The sequence below is a fragment of the Lynx canadensis genome, chromosome F2 (genome assembly GCF_007474595.2).
Source record: "Lynx canadensis isolate LIC74 chromosome F2, mLynCan4.pri.v2, whole genome shotgun sequence".
Classification (NCBI taxonomy): Eukaryota; Metazoa; Chordata; class Mammalia; order Carnivora; family Felidae; genus Lynx; species Lynx canadensis.
In genome coordinates this window covers 82,120,435-82,143,228 of record NC_044320.2, presented here as the reverse complement: position 1 = coordinate 82,143,228, position 22,794 = coordinate 82,120,435, and the positions used below count along the sequence as shown (strand labels likewise).

General features: G+C 43.4%; 1 protein-coding gene across 1 annotated transcript; it reads left to right on the top strand.

The window, feature by feature from the left end:
• The first annotated feature begins 317 nt into the window (after positions 1–317).
• MCM4 (minichromosome maintenance complex component 4) lies at positions 318–17,760 on the top strand. Its single transcript, XM_032591925.1, has 16 exons — positions 318–399; positions 788–952; positions 1,288–1,451; positions 1,546–1,647; positions 1,837–1,932; positions 2,009–2,104; positions 3,229–3,367; positions 5,965–6,185; positions 8,039–8,159; positions 10,631–10,890; positions 11,573–11,938; positions 12,388–12,515; positions 13,722–13,929; positions 14,943–15,171; positions 15,674–15,807; positions 17,072–17,760. The coding sequence occupies exons 1-16, from the start codon at positions 330–332 to the stop codon at positions 17,162–17,164; spliced, it is 2,592 nt and encodes an 863-aa protein (XP_032447816.1). The 5' UTR covers positions 318–329; the 3' UTR covers positions 17,165–17,760.
• The last annotated feature ends 5,034 nt before the right edge of the window (positions 17,761–22,794 follow it).

The window sequence follows — 22,794 nt, the reverse complement described above, 5'->3', positions numbered from 1 at the left end:
TCTCCCCTGTAGGTGCGCAGTGGCGTCTCCCGGAGGCGGGGCCATACATGAGCGCCTCTGTGATTGGTGGCGCACCGCCGAGGGCGTGGACGACAGTGCCGCTGGCGCGAAATCTAGGCCCAGCCCCCGCGGTTTCGGGACACTAGCCTCCGGGTGCGTCTGGGACCCCTGCGCGCCTCGAAGGTGGCCGCGCTTCCCCAGCAGCAGCTAGAGGGCGGGGGCGGTGCGGCGCGGTGTCCAGCGCGGTTGTCTGTGCGGTGGGGAAGGGGAAAACCGGGGGCGGACGCGGCGTGAACCTCCCTTTTCGTTGCGCAGGTACCCCGAGCACCATGTCGTCCCCGGCGTCCACCCCGAGCCGCCGCAGCAGCCGGCGCGGGCGAATCACTCCCGCGCAGACGCGTAAGTCCCTTCCCGTGGGTCGGGCTCGCCGCATTACCCTGGCCTCTCTTTTGGCCTTTTCCCGCCACCCTGGTCTGTGCGCAGGGCCCCGCGGGTTTCAGTTTCGGAGCGGTGTCTTTAAGTCCTGGCATGGAGTAAGATGGGCGGACTGCGAGCCCTTTGCCCGGTGTTCTGCCAGCTCTAGTGTGCAGGCACTTTGTTTGTGAGGCAGGCAGCGCTGGGCCTTCATTTCCACCCTTGCCAAGCTGTTTTTTATTTGTAAATATGTCCATGCCCATTTGTCTCCTTTTTGTTTGGTTTGTTGCTTGTTCCCAAAAGATTTGATGGAACTCGAGGAAGACCAAACGTGAGAATTAATGGCCATCTTTTCTGTTTTGTATGTCACAAGCTCGAAGTGAGGATGCCAGGTCATCACCGTATCAGAGACGTAGAGGCGAAGATTCTACCTCTACAGGAGAGCTGCAGCCCATGCCGACCTCGCCTGGAGCTGACCTGCAGAGCCCTGCCGCTCAGGACACGTTATTTTCCAGCCCTGCTCAGATACATTCTTCAAGTGTGTTTCTGGCGTTCTAAGTTATACTGTCGTTAATATATGATGATGCTTCTGCTGGTCAGATGTGCTGGTTTGTTAACGGGTGGTTAATGTAACTGTATGTTCAGCAAGAGTACAGAGATAGTAGGTGTTAGGGCTTCGTGAGCAGAGAAAGAAAGTTTTGGTGTTTTTTACTAGAAGGTTTAATAGTCCTGGGATCTTCATCACTTCAGGTTGCAAGGAACATTATTTGCTGTTGTGTTTAGATGACTTAGATCAACCAATAACATGCTCTAGTTTTTGATTTGATAGGCTACCAGAATTTTATTGTAGATTGTCAAACTTTGTTTTTGTAGCAATCCCCCTTGACTTTGACGTTAGTTCACCACTGACATATGGCACTCCCAGCTCTCGGGTAGAGGGAACCCCAAGGAGTGCTATTAGAGGCACGCCTGTGAGGCAGAGGCCTGACCTGGGGTCTGCTCGGAAAGGCCTGCAGGTGGATTTGCAGTCCGATGTGGTGAGTACACAGTACGGTTTTCTGATAGAGGTTTTGGGGGACATGGGATGGGTAATTCCCCATTAACATTGTTCTATCGTGTTTTTGTGTATAGCCAGCAACAGAAGATATAGTGGCGAGTGAGCAGTCTCTAGGCCAAAAGCTTGTGATTTGGGGAACAGATGTAAATGTAGCAACATGCAAAGAAAATTTTCAGGTAAGCTGTACTTTAATATGGCTCTGAAAGTGCTGGGAGAAAGAGTTTATGAACTATAAGTAGCCATAACACTTGGCTGTATAAGAATACATATGCCTCCAAATAGTGATGGGCTCATAATTTTTTGCATTTTGAGTAGTTGCTTATTCCTAAATGCATCAGATTTCATGTTTTTCTCTCTACATCAAGAGGTTCCTTCAGCGTTTTATTGACCCTCTGGCTAAAGAAGAAGAAAATATTGGCATAGATATTACGGAACCTCTGTACATGCAGCGACTTGGGGAGGTAATCAAATAGTCTTATAAATTCAAATTATGTATTTTAAAACAGTTAGCAGAACATAACTTGTCTTCTTTTCTAGATTAATGTCATTGGGGAGCCATTTTTAAATGTAAACTGTGAACACATAAAATCATTTGACAAAAATCTATACAGACAGCTCATCTGCTACCCACAGGTAAGAATTTGATTTTGACCTTGATGAGCTACAGTAAACATCCAGAATATCTAGAGGATTTTTTAATAGCTGAATTTCATGGGTCTCCAAAATGGGCTTCCAGAGCACAAAAACTTAAGAAAATCATGTTTCTTCTCCTTTAAGATGAACATTTTTCTCATACTTTTACCTTTCCAAAATAGGGATATGTATTATTGTTAGTGGCATGTCATAGTTTAATTGGCAATATTTAACAGTATATAAAATAATGGTGAATCTTAAAATTGATAGCTCCTTGGGTTGGATGAAATAAATGATCTTAAGTGAAAATATTTTATAAATAAATGCATTACATATTTGTGCCATCTGTAACAGATTATGTTAACTTTTTTTTAAGCTTTAGGTCAGATTTTATTGAAGTATCAGCTATGTTGATTTTTTCTTTTTAACGTTTATTTATTATTGAGAGAGCACGAGCATGAGGGGTGGAAAGGGGGGGAGACACAGAATCCAAAGCAGGCTCCGAGCCATCAGCACAGAGCCTGATGCAGGGCTCAACTCATAAACCGCGAGATCATGACCTGAGCCAAAGTTGAACGCTTAACCAGCTGAGCTGCCCAGGCGCCCCTGAGCTATATTGATTATGATTGTAGGTTTGGGGCAAGCTGACTTGGTTTTATATCTTGATCTTGCTACATAATAGCTGTGTGACTTTGGTCAAGTTCTCTAGTCTCTCAGAGGCTGATTTTTCACCTGTAAAATGGAAAACAAATGTTAACAAATTAGCGGTAATTATGATTTATTTATCCTGGTATCGTTATGGGGAAAAAAATAAGATACAAAAGTTTAAAATCCTTTTGTTACTAATTAAAAGCCTAAGACGAGGCAGTACATTGTGAAGATTTCATATGCGTGGTCACACTTAACCCAAACGAGAATATGCAAAGGTGAGATAGCTCAGTCTCAATGTACCCAAGGTTTTGTAAAATGCATGTTGTGATTACATACAGGTGATATTTTTGGATTATGCCGTGTGTTTGTTTTTATACTGCCAATATGAAATGGTCTGTTTTTTGTATTTAATTCTAAGATGGAAATATAAACATACCTTTGTTTCTGTGTCTTTTTTTTTCTATGTATTATAGGAAGTTATCCCAACCTTTGACATGGCTGTCAATGAGATCTTCTTTGACCGTTACCCTGACTCAATCTTAGAACATCAGATTCAAGTAAGACCATTCAACGCACTGAAGACAAAAAATATGAGAAACCTGAATCCAGAAGGTAATGTTTTTAATAAGAAAATACATAAACAAAATCTTATTTCACTATCAAGGAACTTTAAAAGAGTTGGTGTATGTGATAGTGATGATAATGGATTATAAAGTGACTATATGGCAAATTCATTTACCTTATACACCTTTGAACCCACTGTACCTTTTTTTAACTTCACTGAAATTATATAAAAAATGTTATAATTCTTGACAACTATCTTAAGAAGAACTTCACCAAATTATACACCTTTGAACCCACTGTACCTTTTTTTAATTGAAATTACATAAAAAATGTTGTAACTCTTGGGGCGCCTGGGTGGCGCAGTCGGTTAAGCGTCCGACTTCAGCCAGGTCATGATCTCGCGGTCTGTGAGTTCGAGCCCCGCGTCGGGCTCTGGGCTGATGGCTCGGAGCCTGGAGCCTGTTTCCGATTCTGTGTCTCCCTCTCTCTCTGCCCCTCACCCGTTCATGCTCTGTTTCTCTCTGTCCCAAAAATAAAAATAAAAAACGTTGAAAAAAAAAAATTAAAAAAAAAAAAAAATGTTATAACTCTTGACAACTGTCTATCTTAAGAAGAACTTGCCCAAATATAATAATTTCACAGTTACTAAGTAAGCACTTTTTTCAAAATCACTGTAGAAAACAAATGCAAAATATGATCCCTACCTTGGAGCTTAAGAAAGAAATCTAGTTCGGAAAGTAATAAAAGAAAAATGTAGAACAGGAGATCAGTGCAGGAGATGTCTCAGCTGAGGGAGGGCAGGAGTTCTAGGCCCAGGTGAAAAGAGTTCGTGTTGAGAGAGAAATTTGGGTTACAGTGAGGATTTGGAAAGCAAGCATGAAGGAATCACGATACAGCACAAAGGGGGATGTAGGCAGAAGTGAACCAGAGCTGAGCATGAATAGCAAATGCTGGCTGAAGCAGGGAGTTAATGTTTGTGTGAGGGCTGGAAAGCCTGGGTCCTGAAGAACTTGGAATTCCAATTTAATACAGATTTTTACTCCAGAGTCAATAGGGAGGCATTGATACTTTTTCAGGAGAAAGCAAGAAGGCTTTTGCACTCTTGAGAAGTTTATGGTGGGTCGGTCTCGTGTGCAAGGTATGTTGAAATTCAGTTAGGAGATGTTAACAGTAGCTCCAGTGTGGAACAGCAGGGTCCTAAGCTGGACAGTGGCCATAGGAGTGAGAATACAGGACAAATATAGTATTTGCCATGTGTGAAAATTGAGGTGTATAAAGTATGGAGAATGAGTAAATACTCCTGTAGGTGAACATGCAAAAGACACAAATATCGGTGAAAGAAAATACAACGGCCAATAAGCAAGCAAGTGTTGGAGTTCACTATTGATTAAAGGAACATATATACATATATGTGTGTATCACGAAATTGGTTCCTGACCTCACTGCTATGATCGGCCATTCAGTGGTGACGCAGAAGGAAGTAGGAGACTGTTTGAGTAAGAGTGCTACAGTTAAGTTTCCAGAGGCAGAGCGCTGGTACATGAAGAATTCGGGGTAAGATAGAAGATTATCACAGTTTTGGAGGAAGAGGAATTGCCAGATACTCAACTAATTTCAAAAGTGTTCTAACTTCTACGTTTATTTGTGTAACTAGTTACAGAGGTTACTTGTTAAGGTAAAAGGATTGGTGGGGAGACAAGAAAGGAAGATTTGTAAGTAGGTGGAAGGGAGGACCGGGCCAAGTGCGAAAGACCTCATGAATCATCAGTAAGTACTGGAAGGCTAAAACAATCTACACGGCCAGCAGTGGCTGACTATAGGCTGAGTTCTATTGACTACAGATAACAGTGTAACTCATTTAGAACCACCAGTGGGAATTAGTTGGGTAAAAGTTTTGCCAGGGAAGGCCCAAATTGTAGAGGAACCAGGAACAAGAGTGAAAAATATTCTGTATAAGAGCTTTCTTGTATAAATGGCAGTAAAGATTGCCTAAGTTTTATAGTGCTTATTACTGCAACGTACTGTTCTTATTAAGCTTGATGTAGGCAGGCTGTTAATCTTCAACAACTTCATAAGGTAGGTGCCATCCTCACTGCCATGTGTAGATAGGCACAGAGTGGCTAAGGATATCCTCAAGGTCACACAGGTTCTCAGTCCTGATCATCTGGCTCCAGGGCCCATGCTTTTCACATAAAATGACACAGCAGGACTTCTACAGATACAGTGAGTGAGGTGGGGGCCGTGGCACAAAGGAGGCAAAAGTGTAAACCTTCTAATCCAAAACCGGAAGGTGGAGCAGAACAAGAGGCAGACGAGCAGGGACGTGGTAGAGGCCTGTTGGAGACGGGGCCCTGGGACATAGGGCCAGAGGTCCATCAGAGCAGAGAAGAAGGAAGACAACACAGGAAGGGCATCCCAAGCCAGACCTGAGGGTACCCAGTGAAACATTTGTGCCCTGGCCACAGCACCTGTCTGCGACCGCAGCCATCCCCAGCTACCTCTGCATCTCCCAGTAGCATTCTCCTGGGCTTCACAGCATGCCCAGACCTGCCCTGGCAGGCGTATAGCTCAGGGAAGACCACGTCTGGCTGGGCTGTGGACAGTGGCTGATGGACAAGCTGATCTCTCTCCCCAACCCCTTGCAGACATCGACCAGCTCATCGCCATCAGTGGCATGGTAATCAGGACATCCCAGCTGATTCCAGAGATGCAAGAAGCTTTCTTCCAGTGCCAAGTGTGCGCCCACACAACCCGGGTGGAGATTGACCGTGGTCGCATCGCTGAGCCCTCCGTCTGTGAGCGTTGCCACACCACCCACAGCATGGCACTGATCCATAATCGCTCTGTGTTCTCCGACAAGCAGATGGTGTGTGCTTTCTTGGGTCCCTGGGAGGCCCCGTTGGCATGTTTGTTCTACATCTCTGGGTCCTCAAAAAGCCAAGTTTAACACGTCCGTTAGCAAGGCTCTAAAACCTGGCTTCCTAAATGGAATCCAGCTATTTCATTCCTTCTTTGACACTAGATTTTGTTACAGGGTTTTGGGCTGGGTACTTGAAACTTAAGCCTTCAGCTTTGGGATGGCAGTGTTCCAAGATCAGTAAAAACCGAGCTTGTGGCTGGCTCGGTCAGTAGAGCATGTGATTCTTGATCTCAGTGTTGTAAGTTTGAGCCCCACGTTGGGTGTACAGGTTACTTAAAAAATCTTTTTTAAAAGATTGGTAAACATATTTGGTTTGATTTTGTCATTTTTCGGCTGTGCCAGTGGTACAGAATGAATTGACAGGTTTTCTAAAGTTTTTCTCACAGATTTTATTATAAAGGAAGTTTGGCCTTTTGCCTCTTTAATCCTAGACATTTTAAGGTGGAGTTATTAAGATGACTTACAAATAAGTAGGAAAAGGCAAAATAATTTATTTGCTACGATTATGATGGTATAAAGGCACACACAAGGACTGTTTTTTTGTTGTTGTTGTTACAATATTTAAACAACTTTTAAAAATTTAAGTAGAGAATGTGTTCAAGGTAATTTCCTGTATGGGGAGTCAGTGAGAAAAATATTAGCAAATGTGAAAAAGTGTTCAACTTTTTACTAACCAAAGAATTGAAAATTAAGATAGAAATGTTTAATGTTGGTGAATATTGGTAAATTTTTATCTAATATAAGCAAATATACCTCAACTCAATGCCAGCGTGGTGCTGAGTTGGAGATAAAAATTTGACAACCCTGCTCCCTAGGTGCTTTAGTATAGTATTTTAGAATGCTTTAAAGATTCCCAAACTGACTTGAAATAAAACCTTTAATGTCTTAGAGTAGCCTCTAAACTATGTGGCCCCACATCACCACAACACACTTTGTGTACCCACAGACCTCAATGACAGCATCTCAACCATTTCCTTATACAACCATTTCCTTCCTCAGCCAAGCATAAGTTTGCCTCAGGACCTTTGCAGTGAATGTTCTTACCATTCAGAAGACGTGGCTTCCTCTCTAACATCCTTACACCTCTGCCTAGAGGTTGCTTGATCTGAGAAAGGCCTTCCCTAGCCTTGCTTTACAAAAAGCATCTCTTCACCCCCACCACCTGTGCTCCTTACTCTGTATTTTCTTCTGTCTGTTGGATTTGTCACTGTCAGATGTTACATACTCACTTGTGTGTTTGTGTATTGTCTGTCCTCCACTCCGAGGGAGGGAACTTCATTCACTGCAGTCTCCAGTACCTAGAACCAGGGTCCAGCACATGGCAGGTACTCAGCCAATACCTCTTAGATGAGTAAATAGGCAAGTATTTGTGACTAGGAGAGATGCACAGAAGTGCTTAACCATGAATCTGAAAAGTGTACTTCTCCACCTAGGAAATCTATTAGAAGTAATTTCTCAAAACATAACTAGAAATATAGGCAGACATTTAAACCGAGAAATATCGACTACAACCTTGAAATGGCAAAAAAAAAAAAAAAAAAAAAAAAATGGTGACAAGTCACCAGACACTTCCCCCAATTAGGGTAATGTGTAAATAAACAATATCCTTCCAAAAATGTGATCGTGTCACATGAAAAGCTTTTAAGAAAATGTTAGCTATCTGGAGATAAAAGCAAAGAATGGTGTTTTAAAAACAAACACGGTAAACATCAAAAGTAGTTATCTCTAAGTAAGACTGGCAGTTTTGTGCAAATTATGCTTGTCATTTGTTGAGATTTCGGTTTCCACTGCTCTTTCAGATCAAACTTCAAGAGTCTCCTGAAGATATGCCTGCAGGGCAGACGCCTCACACTGTCATCCTTTTTGCTCACAATGATCTTGTTGACAAGGTTCAGCCTGGAGACAGAGTGAACGTTACAGGTAAGAACGTAAATTGTATTAATGAGAGAAGTCTGTCTTGGTTTTTTTTGTTTTTGTTTTTTTGACACTTTTTAGTCCTCTGGCTTGGTCCTGCCTGCAGGAGTCATTCGAGTCTTGAGGAAATGAGTCCTGCTTTAATCACCTTTCTACCTAGCAGGATAGAACCTTTCCAGTCATTGTCCTTGCAGTTGCTTGCTTTTGACATCTCTGTGTTCCAGAGCTGTGAGTGTATTTTGACTTGATAGTGTTGGTATCTTGAGAAAACGGCTCAGACAAGGCTGGTGTTGCTAAGATTGAAATCATACGAGCAGCTCCAGGAAGCAGCACTCACCAACTCTGGAATTTTAAGTAATTTGCTACTTATTTCCCAAATGCACAGCCAAGGGTTAACACTCACCTGTCATAGAGAAGAATGGGTCAGAGCACTTTGCTTCCACACACGAGTCACGTGATATTTTTGGAGGGAGTGGACACTGAGACTTGCAGATCACTGTAGCTGAGGTTCTAATTTGTGGCACAGGGCTCCTCCCCTCTTCTGGCCACGAGAGTGCTATGTCACTGCGCCACGCACACATGCCAGTTTTTCTCTGCTTCCGAGCAGCATGAGCACCTGGTTTCTCAAAGGGGGTGTGTTTGGACAGCAAGCACAGTTCTTCATTGAGGGCAGTGAGGGGACTAAGTCCAGGGAGTGGCCGTGGCTCCCGGGGCAGCCTCTTGGTTGTGTTCAGTGAGTTAGGACTTCTCATCCCGTGTCTCCCGGTATGAAGCCCAGCATTGTCCCTGGCAACCTGATAACAATGTGGACGACTAGTTCTGCCCCTACTGCTTTGAAATCTTTGGTAAAGTATTTAGTCTGCTATTTTAATTTCCTCAACCTCCAAGTGGAATTAATGTGATGATACAGGTGAACGTATGGGGGGGGGGGGTGCTGTGGAAAGCACCGTATGAATGTAAAGTAAGTATTGTTTGTGCTGTTCTAAGGCAGTGAATCCCTGCAAGCACCAGTAGAGATAACTAGACCACTTTAAATCATCATCCATCCCTAATCTGGCTTGCCTGAAGAAGGGTGTGTAGTCTCAGAATACTGCATTTAAATTGGTTTTTACGTCTTGAAAAAGAATTACGTGACCTGCTAATAAACAGAAGGACCAGCAATCTATGGAGGCTTGTCGTGAAGGCTGTTGGTAGAGGGCACAGATGCTTGCTCCTCAAGCAGCAGGAAAGTGGATTGTCCCGGAGTCCAAGCCTTCTAGCTTGAAAGTCAAGAAACATAAACAGACCTATCAGGTTGGGAAACACTTCTTTTTTTTTTTATACATTTATTTATTTTTGATAGAGACAGAGCACAAGTGAGGGAGGGGCAGAGAGAGGGAGTCACAGAATCCGAAGCAGGTTCCAGGCTCTGAGCTGTCAGCACAGAGCCTGACACGGGGCTCAAACTCACAAACCATGAGATCATGACCTGAGCTGTAGTTGGATGCTTAACCAACTGAGCCACCCAGGCACCCCGGGAAACACTTCTTAAAGAACAAATGAGTTGGTATGTTTGAAGCGCTGATTGTTCATTCACCTCTAATGTTCTTAAATTATATTTAAGAAGCACACTGGGGCATGGCCGTTCACCTAGAAACACTTTTATTTTTCCTTTATCATATCTTCACCTTTGACTCCGTAGGCTGTCATGTCTAAGTAATTTTTGAGTAATTTGTAAAAGAGCTTTTAGGATTTCCTTTCTTTCCAAATTTTTGGTACAGGATTTTAGGACTTCGTTCTAAATAATAGTACTTTGTCAAATAATTATTTTTTTAAAATTTTTTTTTTTCAACGTTTATTTATTTTTGGGACAGAGAGAGACAGAGCACGAATGGGGGAGGGGCAGAGAGAGAGGGAGACACAGAACCGGAAACAGGCTCCAGGCTCTGAGCCTTCAGCCCAGAGCCCGACGCGGGGCTCGAACTCACGGACCGCGAGATGGTGACCTGGCTGAAGTCGGACGCTTAACCGACTGCGCCACCCAGGCGCCCCATGTCAAATAATTATTAAGCAGATTCAGTACACTAAGCTTAAGAGAAACGAAAATAACTATTTCAGAATACTATTTACAGAACACAGCCATCAGCCAGCATTGTGTTAAAAGCAAAATAATTTCATTTAATCTCAGGATGATTGTATGCAGTGGTTATACTCAGATAGGTGCTCAAGGTCATAGAGCTAACAGTCACAGATGAACACATTTTTGGGTCTTCTTTTTTCAAAAACCTGTGTTCTTCCCAACTTGCCTTGCCCCCTTCAGTGGGGAGCTTTGTAGCAAAGGCCTGAGCCCTTGATTCTAGGAGGGCCGCGAAGGCAGCGTGCGTGGAGGCTCACTTCCCCTGCCAACCGTCAGATCTCTGCGGTGCTCCCTGTTGTCCATGCTGGTTTATGAGCCATTGAGGAGAAGATAAAAGCAGGTGTCTTGGTTGTGTCCTCAGGCATCTATCGAGCTGTTCCTATTCGAGTCAACTCACGTGTGAGTAACGTGAAGTCTGTCTACAAAACCCACATTGATGTCATTCACTATCGGAAAACTGATGCAAAACGTCTCCATGGCCTTGATGAAGAAGCAGAGCAGAAACTGTTTTCAGAGAAGCGTGTGGAGTTGCTTAAGGAACTTTCCAGAAAACCAGACATTTATGAGAGACTTGCTTCAGCCTTGGCTCCAAGCATTTATGAACACGAAGATATAAAGAAGGTAACAATGGATTTTTAACTTTGATCAGGATTTGTGGTTCTTTGAGATCAAAAGGTGTAAACATCCCCCCTGCCCCCCAGCCCATAAAGGATAAGAGTTGTTGCCTGTTCCACAGAGCAGGTGCTCGCAGTCTGATTTAGTTATTGGTCGACAAGAATCACAGCATCATTGTCCGTTTCCTCATGTCTATGTTGAACTTGGATGTTTCTCAACATAACCAGATGGGGTGAGAATAGGGATTTGCATGGCCACTGTTCTGGCACAGTGGTGTGTGCTTCTATACAAATTGGTTAGTGATCATTTAAAGCACCGTTGTGTCGGGCGCCTGGGTGGCGCAGTCGGTTAAGCGTCCGACTTCAGCCAGGTCACCATCTCGCGGTCCGTGAGTTCGAGCCCCGCGTCGGGCTCTGGGCTGATGGCTCAGAGCCTGGAGCCTGTTTCCGATTCTGTGTCTCCCTCTCTCTCTGCCCCTCCCCCGTTCATGCTCTGTCTCTCTCTGTCCCAAAAATAAATAAACGTTGAAAAAAAAAATTAAAAAAAAAAAAGCACCGTTGTGTCATTTCCACCTTCCTTTAATTTCTTAATTGTAATTTTTGTACTCACAGAGTAAGAAAATCCCACTAACGCTTATACTGGATCTCAGTTACTATGTAGTAAGTGAATGTTTAACATGTTTGTTTAGGGAATCTTGCTTCAGCTCTTTGGTGGAACAAGAAAGGATTTTAGTCACACAGGCAGAGGCAAATTTCGTGCTGAGATCAACATCCTGCTGTGTGGTGACCCTGGTACCAGCAAGTCTCAGCTGCTGCAGTATGTGTACAATCTGGTCCCCAGGGGCCAGTACACGTCTGGGAAAGGCTCCAGTGCAGTTGGCCTCACCGCATACGTGATGAAAGACCCTGAGACGAGGCAGCTTGTCTTGCAGACTGGTGCCCTTGTTCTGAGTGACAATGGTATCTGCTGTATTGATGAGTTTGACAAGATGAATGAAAGTACGAGATCAGTACTACACGAAGTCATGGAACAGCAGACTCTTTCCATTGCGAAGGTGAGGCCCGTTCTGCATGCTTAACGTGGGTACACTTAGAAATCTAGAACTTTGGGAAACTCGTGAATACTTTCCAGTACTTTTCCTGCTAGGTGTCAGCTAAATGCTTTTGAAAAAGTATCTTCCGCAAGATCATCTTTTGTTTGCTGTACTGGCTCACTAATGTGTGGAATTCGTAGAACTTGAGTTTGTCCAAAATGTCCTGCAAGGGGTTTGGTTTGTGACAAAAATGCAGTTACGGCTTGCATTTATCTAAAACTCTGTTCTTGGCGTGAGTCTGAGGATGGGATTGTCCCAGGTGGATCTGCTGACGTCACCCTTACAAGGTGCTGTTGCATGGCTGTTGGTGACAGTGGGTACATGGCAGAGGGCGTGCCAGCGGAAGATCGCTCACACTGTTCCTGCCAGCGTTAGGGTGAAGCTTCTAACTGCACTGTTTTCTCTGACAGGCTGGGATTATTTGCCAGCTCAATGCACGCACGTCTATCCTGGCAGCAGCAAATCCTATTGAGTCTCAATGGAATCCTAAAAAAACTACCATTGAAAATATCCAGCTGCCTCACACGTTATTATCAAGGTATGAGAACATAAAAGAGATGTTCTTACTTTGCTCATTTGTAGAATTTTCAGGGTGAGATAAAATAATAGGGGCGCCTGGGTGGCTCAGTCGGTGAAGCGTCCAACTCTTGATTTCAGTTCAGGTCATGATCCCAGGGTCATGGGATCGAGCCCCGCATTGGGCTCCGCACTGAGCATGGAGCCTGCTTAGGATTCTCTTTCCTGTCCCTCTGCCCCTCTCCCCACCTTTGTGTATACTCTCTCTCTAAATAAATAATAATAATGGTAATAATAATAATAGCATTCAGCAGCTACTAGTATCAAATTCTTCATTCTAATGCAAAGTTTTCTAATATGGTTGGTCAGGGTTTTCGTGGCAAGGACTGTGCTTCTCTACTCAGCTGTGAGTGGCATCTTAACATTGAAACTGTTGGGACATTTCACCTTGACGTCACTCAAGATACTGTCCATCAGTCACTGCTCATCTCAGTCTTAAAGCCACTATAGAATATTAAGTACAGGGAATGGCTTCACATGACAGATAAGGTTCTGAAAAATTAAATTTGTGAAAGTGGAGTTCTGTGGTCCATGCTTTTTCTCAGCCCCATTCCTACAAGTATTGATGTATTTCATAAATGGATTTTGAGATTTTAATTACTCAACTTTTTTTTTTTTAAGTTTATTTATTTGGGGGAAGGGTACAAGAGGAGAGAAAATCCCAAGCAAGCCCTGTACTGTCAGTGCAGAGCCCGATGTGGAGCTTGAACCCACAAATTGTGAGATTATGACCTCAGCCAAAATCAGGAGTCGGACACTTAACCGACTGAGCCATCCAGGTGCCCCTAGACTTTTTTTTCTAACCAAAGTTGTTTTGTTCTGTTTGTTTGTTTTGCATTTTCCTTTAAATCTTCCAGTCTTCCAAATTACCATAACATTTCCCTTGGAGGAATCGTACTTCTTTGACTCGGCTGTTTGGTGACAAGCCTTTTCCTGGGCAGAGCTAAGGGCCAGAAGAACAGGCACCTGCTGGGGCCAGAACAGGGAGAAGGGGTTGAACTGAAGGCTCACCGGACCACGGGACAGCAGACCCTTAATTGTCCCTTGGCAACCCTGACTACATGCGCGCACGCTCTGCGTGTCTACGTGGCTCAGGAGCAAATTTAAATTTGTGGGTACGTTGGTGTCCCGAGCAGGAAAACAGGTTTTTTTCACAATATTTTCTCAGGTTTGATTTGATCTTCCTCATGCTGGACCCTCAGGACGAAGCATACGACAGGCGTCTGGCTCACCATCTTGTGTCTCTGTACTACCAGAGTGAGGAACAAGTGGAAGAGGAGTTCATGGACATGGCAGTGCTGAAGGACTACATCGCTTACGCCCACGGCGCGGTCGTGCCTCGGCTGAGCCAGGAAGCCAGCCAGGCTCTCATCGAGGTAACACAGGTCCCTGTTAAAACCCTGAAAATGTGTCTGTTGAGCTGGTAGCCGGTTGCATCAATGGAATTGGCTGGTCATCCCCTTTAAAACAGTAATTTAGTTTATGACATACTATTTTCTATAACTCAATTTTTCTCCTGTGTTGCAGAATTAACTTTTCTAAAGGTAAAAGGGGGGAAAGGATTCATTTGTATATGTTGTAAAACCTCTCTGTAATTAAATATTTGTAAGCACAGTGAATTTAAGATCAGAATACCTGATTTGAAGTACAAGAGATACTGCTTACTAACTTTGTAACTCTGGAGAAGTCATCTAATTTCTCTGAGCTTCCATTTGCTTGTTTCTAAAACATAAAATGAATTGCAAGTATCTGATGTTCACTTTTCAGTGTCCTTTCACATGTATACAATGCATGATGATAGATAAGTTATTTATGATATTAGGAAGGCTCCTCGTGCTTCGATGGGCTGTATATCCTAAACCCCCCAAAAACGCTTCAATGAAAGTTATAAGTGATGCATAACTTTCCATTTGTATCATATACTTGAGGGTTGCTCAAAAAGAAATAAAATTATGTCATAAAAATGTGAGTTTAATACAACTCACCTATGTAACATTATCCCAGTAGTCTGCCCGCCTTGCTCATTAAATGAACCCTCAGCAGGGGCGTAAATCAGAGACGGTGCCTTGAGCATCTTTTTCAGACAGGCACCCTGATTAGTCCTCTGCTGTAATTGTGGCCTGCGCTTTACCCCCAGTACACTGTGTCCCCTGAGTGCCAACCCTTAGGCACCCCACTGCCCGCTCCCATTCTTCACAGCTACATCAGATACCACCTTCTTGCTGAGCTAGCTTCAAGGGCCATGGCTAGATCTGACTTTAATTCCCCTCGGTGCTGCACCTGGCAGCTGGTAGTTTATTTAACAGAATATTAACTGTTCAAAGTTCAACCACGAAAGTAAGGTTATTGTTAAAAGGAGTTTTGGGGTTTTTTTTCCTGTCTACACTAGGCTTATGTAGACATGAGAAAGATTGGCAGCAGCCGAGGAATGGTTTCCGCATACCCTCGACAGCTGGAATCATTAATTCGGTTAGCAGAAGCCCATGCTAAAGTACGATTTTCAAACAAAGTTGAAGCAATTGATGTTGAAGAAGCAAAGCGCCTCCATCGGGAAGCTCTAAAGCAGTCTGCCACCGACCCCCGGACGGGCATTGTGGACATCTCCATTCTAACTACAGGTCTGTGTGCACTGAGCGTACACGTAATTAGTAGTTCACGTTTGAGCTAACAAATCGCTTGAAGCAGCAGGGGTTCTTAACCTTTTTCGGATCAGGGCCTCTTTGAGAATATATTAGAAATTGTGAGAAAAAATATACGCTAACTTCCGAGAAAAAAATGCACTAGCACATGTGCGTGCACACAGTGTTGTATCTAATTTCACAGGGATTCTGTTCTGTAGGCACCTGTGTTAGCCCATTTTAAAGAAGTAATTCATTTCTTAATGAGCACTGCTTGCCTTTCAGATTATATGGACTGTGTTTTAGTGGAAACTAGCGGCTACTCACTTATAGAAAATTGGAAACAACAGAGAATTCAGAACTCACAATGTTGAATATATTTTGGCATTCACCCAACTGTCCCCTAACCTTTTTGTGGCAATACTACTAAAATACTTATGGAAATTTGAAATATTTCACTTCCCTGTAGCAGAAATATTTTCATTAATTTCTTTTAAATCAGGAATGAGTGCCACCTCTCGTAAACGGAAAGAAGAATTAGCTGAAGCATTGAAAAGACTTATTTTATCTAAGGGCAAAACACCAGCTCTAAAATATCAGCAACTTTTTGAAGATATCCGTGGACAATCTGACATAGTAAGTGTTTAATTTTTTGCTTAATAGAGTTTTTCTTTTTTTTTCTTTAATACTGCTTTTAGGGTTTTTTTTTAACTTTTTTTTCTTAAATGTAGATACGATATTTTAAAAAGTGAAATCATCCATAAACCCATCAAGAAATAATCATAAAATTTATGCCTATTCCATCGTTTACTTAACCAGTTGTCGGACATTTAGGATGTTTGCAGTGTTTTGCTATTGTACATAGTGTTAACAGTCTTGCATCTTAATTTAATGATGAAATGCTCAGGTTCCCTGATGTAAGTAGAGTTGAGTTGTCCAGTGAAAAGAACTCCAGGGTCCAAGTCCAGCCCTTTGCCTGCTTTCATCATGCTTCTTCACTTGTGTATCTTCGGTTACATTGGCACCACAGGGGCAGAGTTGAGTAATTTCTACATCATATGGGCAGATGTCAAGCCTGTGTATTGCCATCTGTTCCTCTATGGGAAATAGTTGCCCGTCCTGAGTTAGAACCTAAGGAATGTAGGGGCACCTGGGTGGCTCAGTTGGTTAAGCATCGGACTCTTGGTTTTGGCTCAGGTCATGATCTCATGGTTCGTGGAGCCTGCTTGGGATTCTCTCCCCCTCTCTCTGCCCCTTCCCTGCTCGCTCTCTCAAAAAGTAAAATTTTTTTAAAAATTAAAAAAAAAGAAAAAAGAACCTAAGGAATGTATACAGCCATCAGAAAGGAAAGAGACTAGTATTTCTTCAACATTGAAATCATTGTAGGGGTTCCTGGTGGCTCAATCAGATAAGCGTCCGACTTTGATTCAGGTCATGATCTCAGGGCTCAAGAGTTCAAGCCCTGCCTAAAGCTTAAGCTGACAGTTTAGAGCCTGGAGCCTGCTTTGGATTCTGTGTCTCCCTCTCTGCCCCTCCCCACTCAATCTCTCCCTCTCTCTCAAAAATAAACATTTAAGGGGCACCTGGGTGGCTCAGTCGGTTGAGCGTCCGACTTCGGCTCAGGTGATGATCTCATGGCTTGTGAGTTCGAGCCCCACGTCGGGCTCTGTGCTGACAGCTCAGAGCCTGGAGCCTGCTTCGGATTCTGTGTCTCCCTCTCTCTCTGCTCCTAAGCCACTCGCATTCTGTCTTTGTCTCCCTCAAAAATAAATAAACATTAAAAATAAATAAATAAATGAATGAATAAATAAAAGACATTAAAAAAAATTGAAATCATTGTATCTCTACAGGTAAGGAGTACTTGACATGTAAAATAATTGTTTTCATCTCTTCCCCAAAGGCGATTACCAAAGATATGTTTGAAGAAGCCCTGCGTGCCTTGGCTGATGACGACTTCTTGACAGTAACTGGCAAAACCGTCCGCTTGCTCTGAAGCTCTCCGGGACAGCGCTGTTTGTGGCTTGTCTGCACTTGGTCGTTGCACTTGCTTGCATATGTGTACAGCATAGGGGCCAGTCAGCTGCCACTGCTGCCGTCAGTGGAAATAGATTCCTTAAAGTCATCTTTTTGGCTCCATAAAAATTTTCTAACCTGGATTCAGTTTTCATAGTGAAGTGTGTGTTTTCGCTTGTTTAACATTATAAGTAAAATTTCTGTGCCAATTGACAAACGTACAGTAAAAGTTATTGTAAGTGCCATTATTATAGCACCAGGATTTTTAATCTGTATTTATATATATCACAGGATGTCAGTGCTGGATTTCCTAAGGGAATCAGGGAATATGCTTGAGGTTTTTGCAATATGAGATAAAACTTAGGGCATATCATTCAGTGTAAGGTATTGAAGGACCAGAGCCTTTCTCCCTGTTAAAACTCTCAAATGTCATTCCTTCCAGAGGCTTGTTCTCATGGCTCCCATAAAACAAAAAAAAATAAGATGGTTGGAAATGGTTAGGTTCTAGGTTAATTTCTACTTTATCCTAATCTGTAAACTTTTTCCTAAATAAATGATTGAGTAAGTAATACTGGGTTACCTGGTATAATTTTTCATCAAGAAAAAAAGCTTTAATAAACACTCTATTCATGGAAATTCATGATAGTGCTTTAGAAGTCATAAAAGAAATCCCTATGATATAAGTTCTGTTGTATTTAAAATTTATTTCAATCCTCACAGGCATTCTTACAAAACCACCATAAGCTGAAGTCTTATATGGAAATAGGATTATAATAAATAATCCATGAAAAACCTAAATTGTTGTATGAGTAGGCCTTCTTTTTATAATGTAGGATCAACATTCATTAATACAGAATGCAAAGAAAATGATAGGTCCAAATGAATGGCTAAATAGCATTAAAATGTTAACCTTGGAATGATATTTAGAGGCCTTTTTTTTTTTTTTTTTTTTGCAGGGTCTACAAATAATCTTATTGAAACTAAACAACACAACAGGCTTCTTAGAGTGGGGGCCACCCTTCTCAAGCCATTTCCCACACTCTTAAAAGCACAGAGCTTGCACAGTTAGGGATTAAAAAAAATCATTTAGAAGTAGAAATCAGACTCTGCCCCAATGCCATGGACTAGACTATTTACAAACTTTCACCTTTTAAGTATTCTTTTATGGTTGATCTCTCCCTTCTGTCCCTACCCAGGGGCTCCAGTACCTTCCCTTGACCGATCTTGAAGGGATGGGTATACTTAGGGGAAGGGGTGGTGGGCTCCTTACAGCTTTGGGCACCAGCCCTTGGGGGGGAGGGGGGACGGGGCTCCGGGGGGGAAAGACTTCCTTGCAGTGGGGAGGAATCAGCCCAACCCTGGGTGGAGGGAGAATTCTACACCAGTCCCATCTTCTACAAACAGCTGGCCAACTGCCCATCCATCTGGGAGTGGGAACAGATGAGCAGGTAGGCAGGAAGAATCAGGCTTGCCCTGCCCCCAACCTCTGTCCAACACAGGAGTCGTCAAGGTAGCAAACACGGCGGTAAGGGAAATGAGGGCAAGAAGTTCCCACTTGAATACAATTCCCACAGCCCAGGGGCTGGAGGAAGGCAGATCTTGCTTGTAAAGTGCAGTAGCCCCTAGCAGGGCTGGGCCCTGGGCCAGCTTGGAAGAAAGCAGACCAGGCAAGGGTGCAGGAATGAGGCGTCGCTGACCCGGCATCTGTCACCGACCGGCATATGCCCTGCCGTGCTCCTCGTAGGGATTGCTGGGGAAGGTGGGCTGGTAACTGCCATTAGCCCTCGCCAGACACCAGCCGCCTCTTGTCCACTTACAAACCAACACCCAACCAACATTGCAGGACCGCCCGGCTCACAACTGAAGGTTCCCGGCCAATGCGGGTTTGTTCGGGGTCGTGGCCCCAGCTTCCGTTCCTTAATGGAAGCCACTCCTCGAGCCTGGGGGTTTCTTCCTGGGGCAGGGAGTGCTTACGCCTGCCACTCCCCAGGCTCACACCTCATAGAGGATCCCAGGAAAATCCACGTGGACGCGGGGAGGATCCAGCTTCACGAGGCCCTGAGGAAGCAGGTTCTTATGTACCCGCCTCGGCTTGGCCCGCTTCTGCCCGGTCCTGGTGACGACTGTCTCCTCGTGAGCCGTTCCCCTGCCTCATCACAGAACCTGGAGCCGTGGCGCCTAAATGCGAAGGGGGACCGTGCGCGGCCTCGCGGCCGCACCAAAGCTTGCTCAGCGACTGCCGACCCCGGGCCTCCGCCTCCACCCCCCGCCGCCGCGGCGAAGGGCCTCAGGCCCCCGGGCTTTGGAGCCGCCGGTGCCCAGCCAGGCCAGGGCCGTGGCACGGCGAACCCCGCGGCCGCTTGCCTCCCACGGCCGCGGCCTGTCCCGCGGCCGCTTGCCTCCCACGGCCGGCCGCGGCCTCGGCTCCAGGTGCTCTCGCGCGCCGCCTTCCGCCTGGAGGCCATTTTCATCAAACTTTTTTTGTGAGTCGGCCGTTCTTGCCAGGTTTGCAAAACACCTCACGTGTTGAAGGAGGCAGTGGGTAGGTTGGGGCGTCACCACAGGATCCAGGTCAACCGCCCGCCAGGTGACCTTACTAGTGAGGTTTCCTCAAGGAATTCACCTGTGTAGGACACCCTTTTGTACGTAATCCTCATCCACTCCGTGGGCTCAATCTTTTATAGATGAAGGAAGCAAGAAGCCTTATCTCTTGCCTGAAGACACAAAGCAAGAGATGAAGCTGCAATTACAGTCAAGGCTTCAGACTTTCCCAATTTCACTTTATGTAACTATGCCACACTCTGGCTGTTATTGCTCAGGTTTGGGACGGTTCAGGGCTTTTGGACATGCTGCTTACTCTTCGCAAACCGGGCGGAGAAGCTGCCCCCGAGCCCGTCACGTGATACTACGTCTTAAATGTTTTACTGAGAAGCTTGAATCTGTTAAACTGTGTTCTTGTCACCACGTGTTGTTCAGACTAGAAGTGTTTTATTCACATCCCTTGAGTTACTCAGAGATAACTGGTTCTTAGGCTGTATTTGAGCTCGCCACTGACATGCTGTAAATAGCATACATCATCATTATGGAAACTACATTATGTAGAGTTTTGTGAGGCAGTTACCTGAAAGCAGTAGCAAAACTGTCCCATGGCCGCTGAGAAAGAGCTCTTGACTTTTTCCCTAAATTGCATACAGAATAAAGTCACAAAGAAATGAGTCCCTTGCACAAATATAAACTAATTAAAAACATTACATTGCTGCCACTACGTAGCTAGAAATCAAGGTTCATAAAGTTCCAGAGCTGATTCCTTTATTCATTTCTGTAGAGTTAGAATTGGTATAGGAAATGAAGGCAGGTTCTTTCTCCAAATTCTTAGTCTACAGCAATGACTAGAATACTGGAAGCCATATTTGAAATTGAATAATGTGTATTTGTAGTACCTGAAATTGCTTGGGAAATAATGTATACTCAAATAGTTGTTGACTTAACGTTTTTCTCCCTGGAGTTTATACATTAGTGATTTTTTTTTCTAAACCTTGTCATTCAATACCAAGATGGAAATTATATGCAATGTAAATGAAATATATACATAGTTTGATTTTAAGGGAATTTTAGCTGAACGAAAATGTGAATATCCTGTTGCTGGCTGGTTCCATCATAGTTAGTTTAAGTTTATTTCAGTGAATTTCTTATTCGCATCTATGACTTTCCAATGGTCTGTAGGTCTCTGAAAGCAGGAATGGCGACAACCTCTGTGCAATGCTTACCAGAGGACATTCTCTAAATCCGTGAACTCTTAGGATGTAGAGTGGAAGAATAAGAGGATGTGCTAAATTAGAGCTCTGCCCCCCTGAATTCTGACAGGTGCTCCTGCGAGGTGTGCCTCATGACTCAGCTGCAGCACATCATACCCCTCAGGAGTATGGGGAAGGAAAGGTCGAGAAACGCTGCCTTGGACTGAAGAGCGTCTTCTTTTTATATCAGATGGTTTAAGAGAGCACAGGCTGCCAGGCTCAAATCCTGGCCCATGGCTTACTGCCAACGTGCAGCGCATAGGACACTAGCGCCATAAATGCTCAGTACTGTTACTGTGAACAAAATAAGGACAATGTGGGTTTTTCTAACTAGGACAATACAGTTTCAGCTTAATTCCTATGAATGTGTATGTTTTGTTTTGTTTTGTTTTTTAAACATGACAGTACAATATATTCCACTTGAATTCTCTCTGATTTTCACCCTGGAAGATATCCAAACTTGCTGGTTAGAGTGGCTTTATTTGATTTATGCAAATATACACATGCCATTCTCCTTCCATTATACATCATAAATATAACCAATTCCATCCAAAGGAGTCAAAATTTAATAAGAATGAAGAAATCAGAACTTAATGACTCTTAGCACACAGGTCAGGACATATGTCCTTTAAGAGAGTGCTGTTACTTACTAAATCTAAGATAATTTCTTAAAATGCCTCTGCAATCCAATTTTTAAAACTTCTTGAAATATATTTCAGATTTACACAAAAGTTGTAAGAATAGTAAAAATAATTCCTATATATTCTTCACTCAAATTCCTTTAATGTTAACATATTCTCAAGTCTGCTTTTATCATTCTCTATAAATTTTTTTTAATCATTTGAGAGTAAGTTACAGAGGGGATGCCTCTTTACCTCTAAAAACCTCCTAAAAACCACATATAGCCTAAAAACAATGACATTGCCTCATGTAACCTCAGAACAATTTCATAACATAATTTTAAAAATGAATACTGTAGGGGCACCTGGGTGGCTCAGTTAAGCGTCTGACTCTCCATCTCAGCTCAGGTCCTGACCTCACGAGAGTTCGAACCCTGCATTAGGCTCTGCGCTGGCAGCACGGAGCCTGCTTGGGATCTTCTCTCCTCTCTCTGTCTCTCTCTCTCTGTCTCTCCTGCTTGCTCGCTTTCTGTCTCTCAAAGTAAATAAACTTTAAAAATAAAGAAATAATAAACATGAACGCTGTTACCTAATCTACAAATGTTTAAATTTCATCAGTGGTCACAATCATGTTTTTCGGAGTAAAAGTAAAAAAATACCTATTTCTGTTACAGGTTCATAAGTTGTATTTCCTTTTAATGTCTCATCTCCCTCAGTCTGGAGTATTTCTCGGTTATTTCTCTTTTCAAAACCTTGACATTTTTAAAGAGTACAAACCGGTTCTTTTTAAAATGCCCCTCAATTTGTGTTTGTCTGACGTCTTTGTGATTAGATTCTGGGCATCCATTTCTGGCAGGAACCACAGAAGGGACGTTGTGACCTCAGTGCATCATATCAGGAGGGTCGTAAGCCTGATCCTTTACTGATGGTTAGCCTTGATCACTTGAATAAAGTGGTGTCCGCCAGGTTTCTTCATTGTAAATTACTATTTTTTTTCCCCTAGTAATTCTAAGTATCCTGTGGGGAGATAATCTGGGGTATCTAAGTGCTGTTTCCTATCAAATGTTGTGAGTAAGCCGCACACATGATCCCATTTACCCTTTAATACTGGAATTGATCTTTTTAAAACAAATCGCATTACTGTGCCATACAAATTGGCATCTCATTTCTTAAAACCTTTCAAATGTTTCTGATTC